Genomic DNA, 18,771 nt, shown 5'->3' with positions numbered 1-18,771 from the left:
GACACTGTTTTAACGTCAGGTCTGAAGTACTTAACTGAGTCCAGATAAGAAAGGTAAACCCGTCGCTGATTGGGAGACGCAGAATCTGTTCCAAATTCCTGGACGTACATGCCAAATAAGCATACTTCAACACCTTCAATCTTTTGAAACAACAGGACGGCCTGAAAGAAAAAAAGAAAGATACAGGTTTGTTAGTACGAAAGGTGATAGTCAACAGATATGATGTAGTAGAAGGGCAGCATAATTAGAAAACATGACACGAATAAGAACCAAGCATATGAAATCTGTACCTTAGACTTATAAGGGAATTCTGATGAGTAATTATCTTCTCGAAAAATGTCAAGGAACCGTGGCTTTACTTCTAGTATTTTGTCGACAGATGCCACAACTCTGATAACAAGCGAGTCGGCTCCTGGGACCTGATATATCAACAAAGAAGGAAAATTGATTATTCTCTTACTTAGCTTTATTATAGGAAAGAGCAGTCTAGGAAATAAGGCGTCAAACAAATAGGTGAATTTTCTAACAAAGAAAACTAGCTAATTTCGTATCTTTCTGTGTGCCATACTCCCGTGTGTACGCACAACTTGATATGTCTTTCAAAAATCAACAAAATATATTTAAATGTGTTTAAAAACCCCGGGAGCAGTCACAACAGAGATGCAGAGGAAAATAACCCAAGATTTATCGGAAAAGTTAATAATCACCTCCTCATAGCTTTTTCCTTGAAGTCTAGCCCTCTCCTGTCTTTCCTGCTTCAATTTCTTGAACAACCGCTGTTCTAAATGGTTGCTAAGAGTACTGGCTGGCAAGCTATTTGCTCCCAGAATAACACTTTGCGATACTGGTTTCCTTTCTCCTTGTTCCACTTCTTGTATATAGCAATTAGGGCAAGTGTACTCTGCTTGCCCATGATTCCTACGGCCGTTGAACAAAGCACAGATTTGATGCTGCCATGCTTGACATTTATCACACTGCACCCACTGCACGGAATCATAGGTTCAGAAAAAAAGAGTAGATCATCTAAATATAAAATGGGTAATTCAATAATGCAATTGCAGAACTCCAGTAAGTGAAGAGGCTTACCGATTCTTCAACCTCTTCATCATTTTTCTTCTTCTCAAACCTTGACTTCGGCACAGAAGTTCCATCAACAGAAACAGTGTTTGCACGCGCTTCGTTGTAACAAGGAATGCAGACATAATGCCGTGACTCACCAACCACAACCGTATAGTGCATAGCATTTCTCTTGACACGTGCACCACAAGGTGTGCAGTAAATAGGTGTTGGCTCAAATGCAAGCCTCTCAACAGCACATAACTGGCAAGAGTTCTCAGACATTGAGAGTCCCATTGCTTTATTTTTTTCTGCCTTGGTTTTACTCTGAAATAAAATAAAGAAAAAATAACTAGCATTATCCAGTATTACCGGCCACGTACAAATTCATTTATCAACGAAAAGGTATGCATAAAGAGATAGAAAAATTCCGACAACACCAAAGAGACCTAGAGAAAGTAAAGAAGGATAAACCGAAAATATTTCTTGGTCGAACTCAATCTTATATATCAAACAAGATTTGTATCTAAAACTTTGTCAGCTTACCTGGCCTACCCACTGACGAAGACCACGGATATGTTCCTCTACTTGCTCTGGGGTGAACAGCTCAATCAGTGAGACTCCTTTGATCTTTGACTTCCCGTTATTAGACACAGATACAGCACCCACAGACTGTTCCGCTTTCTCTTCTTTAAGTGCGCTTATTTCGTTTGTACGCTTTGGGTTTTCTTGCTCTGATAAAACATTTTTAAATGCAGATTCACCACCAACACGTCTTCCCATGGGAGTATCTTTGCAAACAGGCTTTTCCAGCTCACGCGAAACTGGAACAAGCCTCCTTTTAGAATCAGAACTATCTACATTCATAGGCACATTTGTTCTGACCGTTTTACAAACATCACTTTGTAGCCTATCCTTCTCTTGCGAACCCACTGAAAAATGACCTTCACTTACACCAGCAGATGTTGTCGCTGGGATGCTCGGTGTTTCATGATAAGCAAATTGGGAGGGTTTCTCTACTTTCAGGCGCTTCGGAGCAGGTTGCAAATCATCAACAACAAACGCAGCTTTAGAGTCTCTTCCATTAGAAGTAAGCAAAGACTCAAAAGATTCCTTGGGTCCATGGTTTAAACTAGCTGGGCTAGGCTCAGCTCTTTGGAGGAAGGTAAATTTTTGTTTCTCCTTGAAGCTTTTGACAAAAACACAGACTGGGCATGCTTCATTCCTGCAGTGCTTGTAATGATGAATCAGATTTCGGGTTTGAAGACAAAATTGATATGCGCAAGCAGGGGACTTGCAGTCATTGATATGTTTCAATAGCGTTTTGGTAGTAAAACAATACTTGCTTTCACAGTTATCTTCTGCAGCATTGCATTTTCGTACATGTAGCAGGAACAAAAGCCACCGCCTCTGGTTTTTGTAACTTAGACTACTATCTCCATTCAGCTGTTTACTCAAGGCGTTGCTTCCTTCTAGGAGATGTGGAGCCTCCAAGGTGCCTTTAGGAGCAACATTTTGGCAGTTTGTAGACTCTCTTACAAACGAACTATTATTAGTTCCTTCATGCTGCATAGGAAATCTTACCCCAAAACGTTCTCTCTCTTCACTAGAATTTTTTGATAGATGTGTCACGTTCTGCGAAGATGAATGCCATTGACCCAGACCTGATACTGGCTGCACTCCAGCTGAGAGGTTGCTCAAATCTTTCCATTGTGATATCTGCGGCGCCTGCTGAGTTCGTGGTGGAATTGATGGAGAAATCTTCAGCTGGCTACTACTACAAACCGGTGCACTCTGAACACCAACATACTCGTCTTTGACAGCGTTCTGCTTGTACTGGTTTTGCAACGTGGATGGTTCTGCTTTGTTTATAGCCTGCATCTGAAAAGCTTCATTGTAGTATTCCACGCGAGGTTCATGCTTAACTTGACTAACGAAATTTGAATCTAGCTGAGATTGACGATCAGCTTCATTGTTCATTAAGTGCTCTTGTTGCTGGTATTGAGCATGATGAGCTTGTTGGTTGAATTGATGTTCTAATGGTCGATGACTCACCTGAGCCAAATTTTCTTTGGAATTGGAAGAAGATTGGAAATTCCCATTCTCGAACTGATGAAATGGTTGAGATTTTAGCAATGGATTGTTTTCCACTACTTGCAGGCTTGACTGGTTACTACCGAAGGAAGCATCAACTCTCCGCATAGGATTTAGGCTCATTGAATTCATATCCACAGGAGTTTCCATTGAGCCAGATGATGTTAGAACTCCATAGAGATCCCCAGACGCAAAAGTATTAGCGTTGCTCATTGAGTATCCTTCACATGATGAAAGCAACTTCCAATTAGCATACCACAATGAGTAACCTACTCGCCAATCAAGAGAAGCATTGAAATTTGAAAAGAATAAGATAAAAGGAAAATTGGAGAGATTTACTGTTCACATGTGACACCTGCAACTGATCGACAGGCTGCTGTAAGGGTTGGGATAAAGTTGAAAAATTCGTAGAACTGGGGACCCCTTCAGAAGTCCTGGCCCCAGTAGCAAGGTGTACATTGTTCCCGCTCATCCCTACACCAGCATTTAGAGGAATATTGGTCATCCCAGATGTATTCTGGTGAAGATTTGACCTGAAACCACCTCCCAACTGGTGATCAAGGTTGTAAAGCATACGGTCATTTGAACCAGTAGGACGTTGCCTCTGCAGCTGAGATGGATTTCCAAAGTCAGACCCAGCAGCCAGACGCTTGCCAGAATCTCTAGAATAATCTTCATTTCGATGAGACTGATATACATCAGTAGTAGCACTATTGTCAAATCCAGGAGTAGGAATCATCTGGCCAACTGCAGATAATTGCTGACGACCATAATTTATCGAAGCTGTCGATATAAAGTGTAATGAAGAAAAGAATCAGGACGGGCTCTTTGACTGTTTGTGTGGTCAAACTTACAGGGACACAGTAGAATCGAACATAAGGTAAGACCGATATTACCTCCGTTCATGCGATTATTTGGCAATAGCCTTCCAGTTTCGCTAGTTGCATCTGATAAGTGATTACTACTACTATTGACTGTGCTCATATCCATCATAGGGGTGGCCGTATGATTCTGACCCCATCCATGCGAAACCCCAGGTGTCTGAACCATCGTACTGGCCGAGCTTGAAGGATTAGCGAGACGCTGGCTAGTTAGTAGTTTCAAAGTAGACTCCACGCGAAGCTCAAAATTTCGGAAATCTAAGTAGTCGTCCTGCGAAAAGAAATTACCATCACGATCAGTGACCACCAGTGCAACACTAAAGCATCTCCAAGTGATTTCAGGAATCCAAGTATAAACTGCGACTAGCTAGGAAAAAAATTAAGAAACTGAAGCAATGAGGAAGATTAAGAACGGGAGGAACCTTAGACTTAGCCATTCTCAACATTGCATGCTCTAACCGTTTGGCAATCTCAAATAACTTAGCCTTGGAGGCCTCATCAGTCTTTGAAGGCTGCCTCTGCTGTAACCAAGCGTAGCTGGGGAGAATGAGAAATCATGCATAACAATCAAATAAATAAGTGTGTTCTCCATCAACATAGATTTACACAAAAGAAGAGAATGCAGTTGCATATCACGAGAGCGTGAGATGGTTCTTTGGCACTCCTAGCTAAAAACAATTTTAAGTGTTGGAACCATTAAAACGAAAGTAAAACTAGTAATGTCAAAAAAAAAAAATGCAACAGAGAAACATTCATACATTTTGTTGAGCACATCCTGCCGTACTCCGAGATTATCACGAGATGTGGTTGCATTAGGCTGAGAAGAAACACTGGAAGCAGGATTCTGCATCTGTCCTGGCTGAAGAACATTCCTATTCTGCCCCTGAGCCATTCTCACTCAGAAGAATATGGAGCAAATGCACTCAAAACAATGGAGCTAAAAGCCCCGCCATCAAAGACACACGATCATCACCATGACCACCATAAGCTAACAGTCTACAATTAACAAAAGAAACAAAAAGAAAAAGATTTGAGTTCGAGAATGATGTAATCATAAAGAACGCGTAATTACACAACTCTTCAATTACACCCAAGTTTTTTTTTATTTTTTTTTTTAAACTTTCATCCAATAAATCGAATAGCCCGGATTCGCGAAACAATCAAATTGGATCAAATTTTGGGAAGATATTGTAAATTCAACACCAACCCTAGCTCGCGATCGAAACCAATTAATGAATTGAACAATACAATTGATAACCCAAAAAAAAAAACCCTAAACCTGAAACAATTGGGGGGGGGGGGAATCAGCAATTCCGATCTGAAGAAAGGCAATTCGAGATAACAAGAAGGAGAAGGGGATGATCAACGCCGGAAAATTAAGATACCGAATAAGGAAACAAACGGCGAAAGACAAAAGAAGATGGACGACGGAGAAGGGGGAAAGGTCGGTGCGCCTTGGATAATGACGCGCTTATACAAAATATCCTTTTTTTGGGTGCAAAATCCGTATTTTTCTTTTCTTTCTTTCTTTCTTTTTTTTTTACTGACCAAAAATATTCTTGATTTTATTTATTATTATGGAAAATAAAATTAAAATTAAAAATCCCTTTAAGTTAAATAAGTAAAAAGAAATATGAAAATCCAACGGACAGAACACAACACCCGGAGCTTCTTTTTTTTACCCAATCAAAATATTTCAGACCGAAGCCTTTGATTTTTTTTTTTTTTTTTTGTCTCTCTCTCATCCTCCACAAAGTCAATCAATCGTGTATAAAAAAAGGGCACGTGGAATTTCCTTATTACTTGCCTTTTTTGGACTTCCGTAACGGTACGAAGATGCATAGCCCAAACAGTAACCGCGACGAACAAATCTTATTAACTTTAGACCATAAGTTCCATATTTCTAATCATAACGAACAATGTTATCAAATATAATTTATAACGTAAAATTTAATTATATTTTCTATTGTGTTTTCTATAACAAGAAGTTTTAAGATTGGATTAGTATTCTTAATAATAGCCCTGTCTTTCGATGAATTATCATTTTAGCTATGTCACTACGAGAAAATATTTGATATCCTACCACAAAAATTAAAGGAAATTAGTAGGAAATGGTTGTTTCTTACCGTTTTCCTACGAAAAACAAAGGAGGAAAGAGTCCGAAGGAAATCAAAATTGGTGGGAATTTAGAAGGAAAAATCTTTCAAAATTCCTTCAAACTACTTTCGAAGGAAGTCTTTTAGGAAAAGCGAAAGAAAAGTAAAGGGTGGCATCGTCCATTTTCCTACGAAATATTAAAAAGAAATTCATTCTTACTATTTTTCTACCAAAGTGGTCTTATAATTTTCCTACAAACTTAATAAAAAATAAAACTAATTAATGTTGTTTTCTATTAATTTCAAATTTAATGAAAAGTTATTAATTATTAATCTGAATAATATATAAAATCAAATTATTAATTTAATTAGAAATACAATTCATTTTTTAAACTAAATGACAACCTAATAAACAAATATTTACAAACTAAATACTAAATATAAAGAAAATAATAGGTTTTGTCGTTTTAGCTTGAAACGCTTAACGTTCCTCCAAAGCTTCAGATCTGGAACTACGCTGCCATCAACGATGGAGATTCTCAGGTTATTTCAGCCAGCGTAGATCAGATTAGGCAGAGTCTAAAGCTTCTAAGTTGGGTCTATTAAATCGATTGTTGGTGATGTATGGATTGATTCAGTTGTTGGTGATGTCTTGGTTTCTTTCCCAATGAATAAGACAATAGAGATGGAAGAGGTAGAGAAAGAGATCAGTTGCTTCGATTAGAGAAAGCAGAGCAAAATGTTGGATTTTCTAAAAAGAACAAAGGAGAAAGAGAAAGAAGAGGAAAAAGGAGGAGAAAATATTTTTGATCCATAAAAAAAATGAATAAGAAGTATAGAAAGGAATGAGATGGAGGCTGGAGCGTAGAGTTTCTATATCTAGGGTTTTTACCAATTTCACTACAAAGCTTTTTTATTTTTATTTTTAATATTTTACAGAAAGAAATTCGAAAAAAAAAATTCTACCAAATTCGTTTTACGTCTTCTCTTTTCATATTCCTTCTGGGTTCCTACGAGCTTTAGTTCAATAAACTTTTTGAAAAAAATTTAAAAGAAACATTCCTACCAAATTCATTCAACGTCTTTTCCTTCTATATGATTTCTGTTTTCCTACAAATTTTTTCCTTTGTAGGATTTTTCGTAAGTAAATTCCTACCATATTCTCATCGTATTTTCGTATGAAATTATTTTCTTTTTTCCTACGATAGTTGCTTTTCGTCAAAATAAGGTAAGATTTTGGTAGGAAATTTTTCGTACCAAATTTTTTGTAAGAAATTTCGTAGAAAAACATGATGTTTTCTTGTAGTGTGTTTTATATATAAATATATATGTGTACTATATATGAATGACCATAATGGTATAACAGTTTACATAAGAGGGTGAATAAATGTTTCTAACCATGAATATGATTCTAGTACATATAGTGATAGTCTGATAGAGATATCTGGTAAGCCTTAACCATATAATCAGTAATTTCATGCGTGACTTGGGATGCCAATCTCGGTCAATTGGCTCTCTCAGCTTCCTTCTCCGTAGCTCTGTGATTTTTCGACATTTTTAGGGAGCTGACTTAACAAGGCTCGGAAAACCATTTGATCAGATGAAGCACTATGTAAGGGGTTGGAGTTCTTGGAGACTAAACCGGATTGGTTAGTTTGGTTTTGTGATAAATTATTGGAGAAGCAGGGTACGGGCTGATTCATGATGTTGTGATGATCGAAGTTGATGAAAGAGTCCATTAATGTAGAAGTTGTTTCATGAGAGCAGTTTCTTGTGTTGTCGTCACTTTCAGCTATGTTGCTATTCTTGTGGAAAACTCTACACAATACCCACTCTTCCTGTTTTAATTTATCCCAACGAAGCAAATTTTGTCAAATTATGGTTAAGTGCAGATATGTGTGCCAAGTCAAAGATTATCAGCTTAGGTTAGCCACAAATAAATCTTTTTAGAATCATCAGCAAAAAACCCTAAAAAGACATTTAACATTGAATGTGAAACAAAGATAAAGTCAAAACTTTTGCCTTAATCATGGGATCATATGATTGTGACATCTCCGGCCGTTTGCTTGATTCATGCTTAAATTTTCTTTTGTTATTTGTATCCAAAACACATATACTATAAGATAAAAATTGGTTTGACAAACAAAAAAACAACGATAAAAATTGAACATCCGAGCGTATCATGATCATATGAACCTCACAACATCTCAGAGAGAGTAAATTTTATGAGCACAAACATAATGTAGTATACTACCTCGGTTTCACTATAACATGTTAATTTTTATGATTTACCAGACTAAAAACAAATTAATTATTCTTTTTTTTCCCACAAAAACAAATTAATTGTTCTTTTCTAGTATTTTTAACATATTTTGTTAATACTAATTAGTTAATTAAAATGAGTATACAAAAAGAGACTAAAATGAGAGAATAATACCTTGAAAGAATTAGGAGGGTGGTGAAAAAGTGAACTTTGGAGACGAAACTCGTGCATGACCCAGTCGGTTTTACGACCTTTAGGGGCTCGACCTCGGTAAAACACGAGTGTCTTTCTCATACCAACAAGACTGCCATTTCTTCGGATTACTCTATCTTTTCCGGTGGCTTTCCAATAACCGGTGGCCGTAGCCCGATTTGTTCTTTGCCCCGTTGCGTATTTCCGATCTTTTTGGCTATAAAAATACCATTCTTTCCTTCCCACTCTCGCCGTTTCTGAAAATGACCTTCTTTTTATGTACTATCGAACTTAAATATTGATAACAAGTTAGGCATTAAATGATTATTTTCTGTTAATGGCGTTGAATTTTTTGGTATAAAGTGAATTCTCTTTTTCTTAATGACATATTCAATAATAACCAAATGATTTCTATCCGCATCATATCTTAAATCAACCAGGTTCCTAATTACCAAGCATCCAGTAGGCATCCAACACGTCTGCATGATTAGGATGATTTGGTTTTTTATGGACAAGTGGTGATCATCTTGTACTCTATTAAATAGAAGAAACAATCGAATGATTTAATCTACATGATTGATGAGTCATAAGATTATTTGTAGACACATATAACAACATTCTGGATCATTTAATTTGAATCCATGAGTAAAAGAGATAAATGAACCACACCAAAAGTACTTACGAGGAATATTCCAAGGCTCGCACTTGTTGAGATCGACGTCGATCAAGACAACTGGTTGATAGAGGCTACGAACGGTTCTTCTCATTAAGTAGTCGCAAACGAGCTCGTCGTCTCTCGGATGGAATCTAAACCCAGGAGGTAAGTTGGCCTCAACCATACTTATACTGCCCTTCTTCTCTTCTTTATTCTCCATTTCCATTAATATCTGAAAATTTGCTTAGCTATAATAGTGTTTCTTAACATCTGATGATAGAGAGAGGGAGATGTAGAGGAATTCAGGATTCAGGAGTTTTGAGCACAAGAGGAAAGAGGAGCGGTGGTGTAAATAATTAGCTAACAAGCAATAAAGTCAACTTCAATATACGCTGTAATCCTCCATGTAACTCTATACTGTTAACATAATCTTTCTTTGTCTAACCACTATTTTGTATTAAATGCCAAAATAAAATTATATGTCCCAAAATGATGTTGCTTTCAGTTTGATTTTTTTTTTTCTAAGGCTAAAAATTCATTATATCTTCCGATCAAGTTTTGAAAGATTTCACACCGAAAATATAGGAAAAGTATTATTTACCTGAAAAAATATACACCCATTCGGCCACTCAAAGGCCATATTTTATGCTCAATTTGTAATATAGTATGCGAGGTTTTTTAATTTTTGGCTGTGTGAAAATAAAAGAGACGCAGTGTACTGTAAATCAACAGGTCATATTAATGAGTTGATTAAAATTAGGCATCAAAACCCCACTACCCCTCTCAATTACGCATTATCGAAATGGTGTTTGCACTCAGATATGGCAAAAAGACAGTTTTGCCCTCCTTTTGCTGATGTCAACTTTTATCTTCGTTCTACGCTTTTGGTCTTCAACTCCATCTCTCCTTTTTAGATGTCTTTTTGTGGATGGTGTACTGTAAATTAATCGGTTTGGGTTCTTAATAGCTAGTAGTTAACTAGTGTTTAATTTAGGGTTTAATTTTTATTAGTCATTAACAAATTATTAATATTAAAACTAGTACATCTTAGACTCTAATTTTTGTTTATGATGATTTGTGGACATTTAGTGTTTCATCGGAAGTCCGGTGTTGTTGCACACTGTCGAAGCCGCATGTCGAAGATACCACCTGAATCGCCACTTGAAGCCGTCACCACCATCTTTCAAAACTGTCCGTCTACCACCGTCCACCGAAAATTTGCGCCCACCGCGGAAGCTACACGTCCACCGCCACTAACACATGTTTCTCAAAATTAATCATAACTAACAATCAGTGAAGGCGGAGATGTCGAACATCCTTCAAGTTTGCTGGATCTTTCAATTGAGTTTCATTATAACTTAGAAGAGAAGTAGAGAACTTCTTCTCTCATGTGACGTCATTTCTCACAAAATTCACTCATACGCAGAGGACAAAAAAGTCATGAACAGTAATGTTTGTATTTAATATTGTACCTTTCACTATTGTAATGCCTAAATCCGAATCTCACTCCTAAAAAATGCCTATTTTTATAAATTTCCCCGTATTAATTCCATGGTTGTTTTTGGCATCTTTAATTCCATAGTTGTTTTTGTTCTGAGCATTGAATATTAAAATGATGTACGACATGATTTGTGTTGCCACAAAAACAGTAAATATTTGTCTGAACAAGCAAAAGTACACAGAAGTAATATCGAGTCGGACCATTTATAGTTTTAAGACTAAGTCACGTTTCGTTATGGGCCAAAACTTTACGACTTTGAGTTATCTGGTGCTGTCATTTGTAATTAAGTTGAGGTGAATCGGTAAATCTATGGAAGCGATAATCGTATCGTACCAACTTAATTATGCGAGACAAAAAAAAAAAATTGTAATCTTTGACTTGCCTATAAATTTCAATGCATGCTTTTCAATTTATTCTGGAGTAAGACAAAAAATAATAAATCCATTTCATTTTCGTTTAATGTACTTTTTTGAGAGAAATTTGTCTATTCTATTGGATTGGATGTAACATAAATCTTTTGGAGAATGTAGGTGTGAGTGTGAGGTACAGCAGTCCATACAAATGCTCCAATATGTTAGACACGTATATTAACTTGTAAAATTAAATATTACGAATATATTTGACAAAATATTCATCTAAAAAACCATAGAAACAGAGTATCGAGTTTAAAAGTTGCAATAAAATTCATTTGATAATTTTCTATGTAACATATTTTGAACGAGCGTGCACTTATGAATTATCAGTGATATTTCTCATACGAGTAAAAATCTAAATGCAATCGAATATTTCCCTAAATTTTCATATTAAAATTTAAAAGTGGTCAGTATCTTTGCAAAATATCTACCATTCAATATCGTTTCCGTAGCAGGATGAAATAATTTGGTTTGTTTGGTTAAATTCAAACCCGACTCGAATCTTTACCCAAAAGCGAGTGAATCAAGTAAAAAAAAAAAACACGTGTCTGTGTTGAGACGTGAGAATCTAAAGCTGAGCTGTATAAATTGCTTGTCTCTGTCATTGCCACTTCTCTACAAACCCTAAAGAGAAGAGACCGCCAAAAATAAATAAATAAAATCTATTTTTCTTTTTTTCTCTCTCTCTATCTCTCTCGATATCGACGGTAAATGGCGTCGGGTTGCGTTAAAAATGTTGGTACTTCGGCGAGTCACTCGTGGACCAGCTCCTCCAAAATGTCATTGACCCGTGAATCTCAACCGTTGGATCCACAGATGGAAGATCTTGCGGACGACTTTGAGTTTCTTCTCGAAGATCCCGTCACAATGCTGTCCGCCGACGAGCTTTTCTCCGACGGAAAGCTAGTCCCGCTTAAGTTTTCCGGCGTGACTAACTCGGAGGAGAAGCCTATTATAACAACGTCGGCGGTTAACACAACGGTGAAACCATGCCGAAGAATAGAGATGGAGATCTCCACCGGCGTCGCTGATCCTTATCTCTTCTCTCCGAGAGCTCCTCGTTGCACTGTGAGATGGCGTGAGCTTCTAGGTCTTAAGAGACTCGCTAAAACGCAAGAAGAAGCGTCAGCTTCGTCTTCGTCTTCATCATCGCGTTTGTCTTCTTCTTCTCCAAACCCAAAAACGGCATCGTTTAGACATTTTCTCAACCGGGGTTCTAAATCCACCGCTCAACCACCGTCTCCTCCGCCGGCGGGAAAAGACTCAGACGTCTTGGAGTCTTCGTCAACGTCTATCTCCTCCTCACGTCTCTCACTCTCGTCGTCTTCTTCTTCCGGTCACGAGCTCGACGACCTTCCAAGACTATCTCTAGATCTTGACAACAACAAACCCGGAACACCAAACCCCTTCGCTCGGTCACGTGCCCACCACCAACACCACTTACGCAACCCGAACCAACCGAGGAAGCCAAGACGTCACACACAGGCTGATGAATCGACAGAGAGTGGTATCGAGTCAAGGGGAATGACTGTGACGGCTGATAGTCCAAGACTCAATGCTTCAGGGAAGATCGTGTTTCATGGACTCGAGAGAAGCTCAAGTAGTCCCGGTAACTTCACAGGAGGACCAAGGATGAAGCTTCACCATGGAATGCCGAGATCTCACTCTGCTAATGTCAGAATCACTCCTGTTCTCAATGTTCCTGTCTCTTCTCTCCGTAGCGGACCCAAATCAGGTCTCTTCTTTGGCCAGCTATTCGCTTCTTCTTCTTCTTCCTCGCCATCGTCTTCGTCATCTGGAAACAGAGCACAGTTGCAGAGCATCAACACGAAGAACCGTACAAATCGAACCAGACTTGAACCGACCAGTGAACTGTAAGAACCGAACCAAATTCTTTTATTAGTTTTTTTTTTGGGGGCTGTTTCGTTAGATGAGATTATATTTGGGGTCAGAATGTAAATAAGGTGAAGTATTTGAATTTTTATTTTTTTGATGTTGAGGCTCTTCTACGTAGAGCGGGTTGTTCGATACCCAAAGTGAGTCAGTCACATTAATTACTGTAGCGAGAGTGAGAAGTGCTTCCCATGTTCAGAGATCGATTCCGAAAGATATTAACCACATGCTTAGATAATATAAACAAGTTTTTGACTCATTAGCACAGTGTACTTTATCATCAAATTAATTTTCTATTTGCACTTTAGGGGAGCGACAGCTTTTGTTCCTCTTTTCTCATATATAGTTTTCTACTTAAATTAATAAGTAATGATTTTGCATGTTAGAGAGACACAATCCAAATTGCAAATCCTCTCCGTATCGGCTTACTGGCTTAGTTAGTTCATCTACTACACCGGTTTAGTTATTTTAATCAGTGTCAAGTGTCAACTTAATTAGTGTAATAATTTAAGAAAAGAGACAGCTTCATCTTGTTGGCTCAGATCAAGAACTACTACTACTTGTTGATCTCCCATCTAAAGATCTCTATTTACTTCAAGCTTTGATTGCATAATAATAGTATAACGGAATTTGTTTATCAACTATGAAGAAAATAAAACATTGTATTTCTGGTTAAACCAAAAAGAAGAAACCAAAACTAAAAACCAACTGAAGGGTAAAATGGTGAATGATTCAAAGCGTGAAGAAGGATGTCAGTAATTTTCTCGAGTAAAATGTAGTTGGCTCCAATAATTTATCTTTTCGAAATAATTTACGTACATGCATAAATGAATAGAAAGACTACATCACAAATAAAAGTTGCTGGTCGTTCTCGAACACTGTGTTTTCAATCCCATCCGTTGGATGATTCCTTCGTCTTCACCTCAATTTAGTGACCACAATAATCTAAGTACATTTACGGTATTAGACACACACATCACATAAAAGAACAAGTTATATTTCTCAAAATCTTTTAATTTTTTTTTTTTTGACAACCAAAATCTTTTAATTTTTACCTACGATAAAGAGTTGTTTATTTTTTTACATCTTATAAAGAGTTGTTTTGCACAACTATGTAAACATTTTCTGATCAATATAGATAACCTCAAACTTATATGACATATAAGTTTTTAGAGTTGTTTTGTTTGATACACCATTCAGTTTCAGTATTTCAAAAGATAAATACTCATATAAATTTATGTCAAATTTTGTTATTAGTTGGTGACAAACTAACCATATAACGTACAAGTCTAGTATTAATTACTTAATATGTAGAAATGTCTTTAGAAATATTTTGATTCAAACTTTCAACCCGAGATTGTAAACATAAAAGATAATGATAAAAGATTACATAGCTAAAGCATGCAATTTGCTGTATTTATCATTTTGTTAAGTTCTTGATTTAATTTTCAGTATGCTATAAAACAAAACAGAGTCCAAAAACAAAATCTGCGGTGGTCTTTTTGACCGGTCTTGAATTTATGAGGACCCATCGTCCTCTTGCCAATTATTTGGATTTGGGACGTACAACATATAAAAACAGTGTTAGACACTGATTACTACATTTTTGTTTTTTCAATCACTGAACCACACATATTTTATTTTTATTTTTTTGTTAAAGTTTTTCAACCACATATTACTACAATTTACTCACCAATTTCAAGGGATGTTTTCTCTCACGAGTCGGCTTCAATCCAAATGGTGTAGAATAATTGAATTGGCTAGATATTTATGCCTTAACGAGTTAAAAAGTAACACTGATCGTTTGAATATAATTTTTCTGTAGTTTACTTCATAAATATATTGTTGTTATGTATTTAGAGAATTTGATAAACTTGTAAACATAAAAGAAAAATGAATCGTCGAAACAACTTAATAAAGCCTAAAAAAAACGACAGAAGTAGGAAATTTATATATAGTAACTAAACCTATTTCATATGGGGTTCTTGTAGGCTTGTAGCATTTTTGGGATTACTCGATCAATAAGACATTCTAGCAGAACATATGGATTTTAAATCAACTAGAACAAATATACTAGCTGATTCATTTGAATCCTGAGAGAAATGGGAAAAAAAAATAGTGGTAAAACACTTTTTGAACAATAAATAATATATTTAACAAACAAAAGTAAAATAATATAACTTATAAGGATAGAAAAGTTAGAGTAAGAGGTGGGGAAAATGAAGAAGAGAACGTGATACTTCCCAGTCTTGCGCCCTCTGATAGATTCTCTATCGCTTATTTGATTCTCATGATGCTTTTATTCATGTCTCTTTGCTCTTTTCTATATATATTTTCCACATCTATATTTATTGTTTATACCGGGATAACGAGCCACGACAAGTGGCCTAAGCAGGAAAGGCCGACAAGAAAGGAGGAATTAGTTAGGAATAGATAACCGAGTTTACTACGTCAAATTGACATTATTAACATGTCATAGTTTTCACCTTTCATATGACAAAGACTAATCCATAGATAAATAACTAATTTTAAAAACCCTATAGCTACGTCTTGTTGTTTATGCTAGGCTTGTTCAATCATAAAACTTTTAACTCCCGGATTTTGTTGCATGTGTGATTTATTATAAGAAGGCATATAATAAGAACTATGAATTCGATTGTAGAAAAAATTCGACAGTAGTGTCTATGTATATGTAATGTAAATTATGTAACTATGTATAAATATATAAATCATAGTTATGCAAACAGAATTGAAAATATTGTACGTACATAATTGAAAATTTTATGTTACACATTAATAATGCTCGTGACGACAAACACCCACTCTATACAAATTGATACAATGCACGTCCTTATCCTAAATTCCGAATTTGGCAACAATTGCTATAGTATGAGTGTGATAAAAGACACAGCTAGGATGCTATAATGTAGAAAATGGTAATAATACCATTGCAATAAATCATGTTGGTGGTAGTCCCTCTCGTTTGACCATAATGAAGCATGGAACATCTCTCTCACTCTCTCTCCTTTCTCTTATCTCTTCTATAGTTGAATTGGCATTAAGTGAAGGTGAATGTGAATGGAACAAGGGGACATACATATTGGCTGCAGAAAAAAGAGAGGGCAGCTTGAGCTGTGTTCTTAGCTGTTCGTTACAGTGAACCAAATGCGACATAAGTATAATTTAATAGTACTATTTTTACTTACTTTATATAATAAAAGAGCACAGAAAGCAGCAAACATACAAAAATCAAGTATGTATATATGTACATACTATATGTGCGATTGCAATGGGCAATAATGAGGACATATATGAGTTACATCACTGTTAAAGTCAAAATTGGAAGTATGTGTTGATGGGTAACAAAGAAGAAGCAGCACTTTTGTTTTCTCTTGTCTTTATTCTCTCTCACAATCTCGCTGTACTAATCCACACATACATCTATGTAATTTTTCTTCTTGTTTGTCCTTTTTCACTAATCTCTCTCTTTACTAAATCCAATAATCTCAAGTCCGTTACATGGGCCTTAACTTTTGAGGCCCAATAAAAAATATCACGGCCTTATCAGATTCTGAGTAAGTGGAAAACCCTAGCTATATATTTGGAGACTCTTCTCTTCCGTAAAGTGGAGAGAAAGACGGCGAACGAAACGACGATTGCAAGATGAGAGCCAAGGTATGATCATTTCCTCTGTGATGTGTCTTAGATTCTTGGATTTACAGATTGTTTATTTGTATTCTATTGCTCTCATTGTTATTTTTCTACACTCTATTGAATTGGTTCTTTTACATATTTAGAGCAAATCTAACTTGCTACGTTATTGAATTGGTTACTGAGTATTTGCCTTGTTAGAAATTAGGTTTGAAATAAATTGGTAATCTCTGGTTTTTGCTTCGCTTATCGATTTCAATGCGATTTACTTAGATCAAGTGATAATTTTCCCATAATATCAACTTGGTTATGTATTGTTCGTACAAGTTTGTTGAAGCTTTTGATCATTATTAGTAATTCCTAGTCTTGATGATAGTGTCATTGCTTGTGGTTAATAGTGTATTAATGTTATTGAACATTTTCTTGGACAGTGGAAGAAGAAGCGTATGAGGAGACTAAAGAGGAAGCGCCGAAAGATGAGACAGCGATCTAAGTAGTTCAAGCAAGGACTTGTCTCTAAATCTATCTCTATTATGTAATGCTACCTTATCTAGTTTCTTGACTTTGAAGCAGCAGTTTATCGATTCAGTACTTTGATCCTTTTGTGATCTTTTTGCCTTTAAGCTTTTGAACAATCCCAGTCCCTGTATTCATAACTTGGGTTCATTCCTTTATATTCTAGATGCAGTGCTGGCTAAGCAGAGTTTTGTTTCTGAGTATTTCAATAAGTTTAGTCTACTTATGTTGTGTTTATTTGAGGTTAGAGGTTCAAGTTATCATTATCTATAAGAACATGCTTAAGTCTGTTTTATTTAGAGAACAGCATATGTCTAAAGATATCGAACATAACAAACCCATATAACTACACTGTCAGTTCAACGGGGACTATCGTCTGTTCGTGTTCCGGGGACATCTTTGACGTCACGTTGCATCTGTGTTTGGCCGCCAGAGACTGACTGATCTTTTCCCTGTTCGATCCTTGGAGCACTTGAGAACAGCTCTACAGGCTCGGACTCTGCAATCTTGCCTCCCTCTAATGGTGTCTCGTGTTTGTAGCTTACACGGATTGGTTCGTCTTCCGATAGCTTTGCTTGAGCCGTTGCGTACTCTATGTCGTCCTTGTTCTTTGCCATTTTTAGGTTTTAGGGGATCACGAGTGGACACATGAGACGAGATGTCGTATATAAGGAGAGACAGGTTCGACGTGTCCCTTTCCGGAGTTTCGTGCTGGCTTTATATCTTGTTCTTCGTTTCTCTTTGCTTGACACGTTCTTTCTAAATTGTAATGCCAACACATGCAATTTCTTTGTATGCAAGTATATACTTTGGTGGATAAGATGAAAAAACGTACGGAAATGATAATGATTAATATTTTGGATTTGGATGTACATGTACCTGAACGGGAAAAGTAATCTTCAAGCTTATGACTTAAGTGAAGAAAATTAGTCACAAACCCTCATTATAAATGAAATGGCTAAGAATTGAGAGACGTAGCACCTAACTTTCTCTCGCTCCTCTTTTAATACTCCTTTATCTCTTTCTGAGTATGTATCAAGTATTTCTTGAAACAGCAAAATAAATAGAGAGATTGAGAGAGGGAGAGAGAAAAGAGAGCTCTAATAGATACAATGATGAAGAGGATGAGGTTGATGATGATGCTCAGGAGATGCAAGAGCGTGTCCACACAATTGGGACGTTCGTTTTCTTACACAAGTCTCAGAACCCAATCGGCTAGGAGAGATAACCAAGACCATCTCCATGACGTCGACCAAGGCCCTACACCGTCCTTGTACCAGACAGTGTTGGTTGGACGTACGAAGAAACCTTACTTGATCAGTAAGCAACACCTGAAGCACCCTCTGCTCAACGCTCTCGTAGAGAAGCAACAGAGATATGAAGAAGACGATAATGAAGATGGAAGTTGTATAATCACTGTGAAATGTGAGGTCGTTCTGTTCGACCATCTTCTGTGGATGCTCGAAAACGGAGACCAGAGTCACATATTGGAGTCTCTAGATGACTTTGCCCATCTCTATCTGTCCCCTTGATTAGGAGGTTTCACTTGCTTATCGTTTT

At 36.7% G+C, this 18,771-nt stretch overlaps 5 protein-coding genes and 1 long non-coding RNA gene across 6 annotated transcripts in view; 3 read left to right on the top strand and 3 right to left on the bottom strand.

Annotated features, from left to right (window-relative positions):
- LOC104704566 (histone acetyltransferase HAC5-like) overlaps positions 1 to 5,509 on the bottom strand; it is a 6,851-nt gene extending 1,342 nt beyond the window's left edge. The window contains exons 1-10 of the mRNA XM_010420628.2: positions 5,311 to 5,509; positions 4,790 to 5,027; positions 4,454 to 4,568; positions 4,047 to 4,302; positions 3,490 to 3,933; positions 1,603 to 3,371; positions 1,087 to 1,383; positions 708 to 983; positions 291 to 419; positions 4 to 161 (exon numbers count right to left, since the gene is read on the bottom strand). Of these exons, the coding sequence (XP_010418930.1) occupies positions 4 to 161; positions 291 to 419; positions 708 to 983; positions 1,087 to 1,383; positions 1,603 to 3,371; positions 3,490 to 3,933; positions 4,047 to 4,302; positions 4,454 to 4,568; positions 4,790 to 4,923 (3,578 nt within the window). The 5' untranslated portion in view covers positions 4,924 to 5,027; positions 5,311 to 5,509. The remainder of the gene's footprint in view (positions 1 to 3; positions 162 to 290; positions 420 to 707; positions 984 to 1,086; positions 1,384 to 1,602; positions 3,372 to 3,489; positions 3,934 to 4,046; positions 4,303 to 4,453; positions 4,569 to 4,789; positions 5,028 to 5,310) is intronic.
- LOC104777208 (NAC domain-containing protein 21/22-like) lies at positions 7,410 to 9,524 on the bottom strand. The gene is made up of 3 exons (XM_010501424.1): positions 9,265 to 9,524; positions 8,565 to 8,839; positions 7,410 to 7,965 (listed from the first exon to the last, which is right to left on the bottom strand). Exons 1-3 carry the CDS (start codon positions 9,461 to 9,463, stop codon positions 7,645 to 7,647), a joined length of 795 nt encoding a protein of 264 aa, XP_010499726.1. The 5' UTR covers positions 9,464 to 9,524; the 3' UTR covers positions 7,410 to 7,644.
- Positions 9,312 to 10,737, top strand: LOC104777218. The gene is made up of 3 exons (XR_766230.2): positions 9,312 to 9,402; positions 9,518 to 9,631; positions 10,327 to 10,737. It is a non-coding gene; the product is annotated as an uncharacterized LOC104777218 (long non-coding RNA).
- LOC104777199 (uncharacterized protein DDB_G0271670-like) lies at positions 11,744 to 13,303 on the top strand. The gene has a single exon (XM_010501414.1). The coding sequence runs from the start codon at positions 11,863 to 11,865 to the stop codon at positions 13,027 to 13,029; it is 1,167 nt and encodes a 388-aa protein (XP_010499716.1). The 5' UTR covers positions 11,744 to 11,862; the 3' UTR covers positions 13,030 to 13,303.
- On the bottom strand, positions 17,467 to 17,862 carry LOC109133124. Its single transcript, XM_019246053.1, has one exon. The coding sequence runs from the start codon at positions 17,826 to 17,828 to the stop codon at positions 17,571 to 17,573; it is 258 nt and encodes an 85-aa protein (XP_019101598.1). The 5' UTR covers positions 17,829 to 17,862; the 3' UTR covers positions 17,467 to 17,570.
- On the top strand, positions 17,985 to 18,761 carry LOC104777190. The gene has a single exon (XM_019246047.1). It carries the CDS (start codon positions 18,324 to 18,326, stop codon positions 18,741 to 18,743), a length of 420 nt encoding a protein of 139 aa, XP_019101592.1. The 5' UTR covers positions 17,985 to 18,323; the 3' UTR covers positions 18,744 to 18,761.

Source organism: Camelina sativa, chromosome 1 (assembly GCF_000633955.1).
Source record: "Camelina sativa cultivar DH55 chromosome 1, Cs, whole genome shotgun sequence".
Lineage (NCBI taxonomy): Eukaryota > Viridiplantae > Streptophyta > Magnoliopsida > Brassicales > Brassicaceae > Camelina > Camelina sativa.
This window is presented reverse-complemented; position numbering and strand designations above follow the sequence as displayed.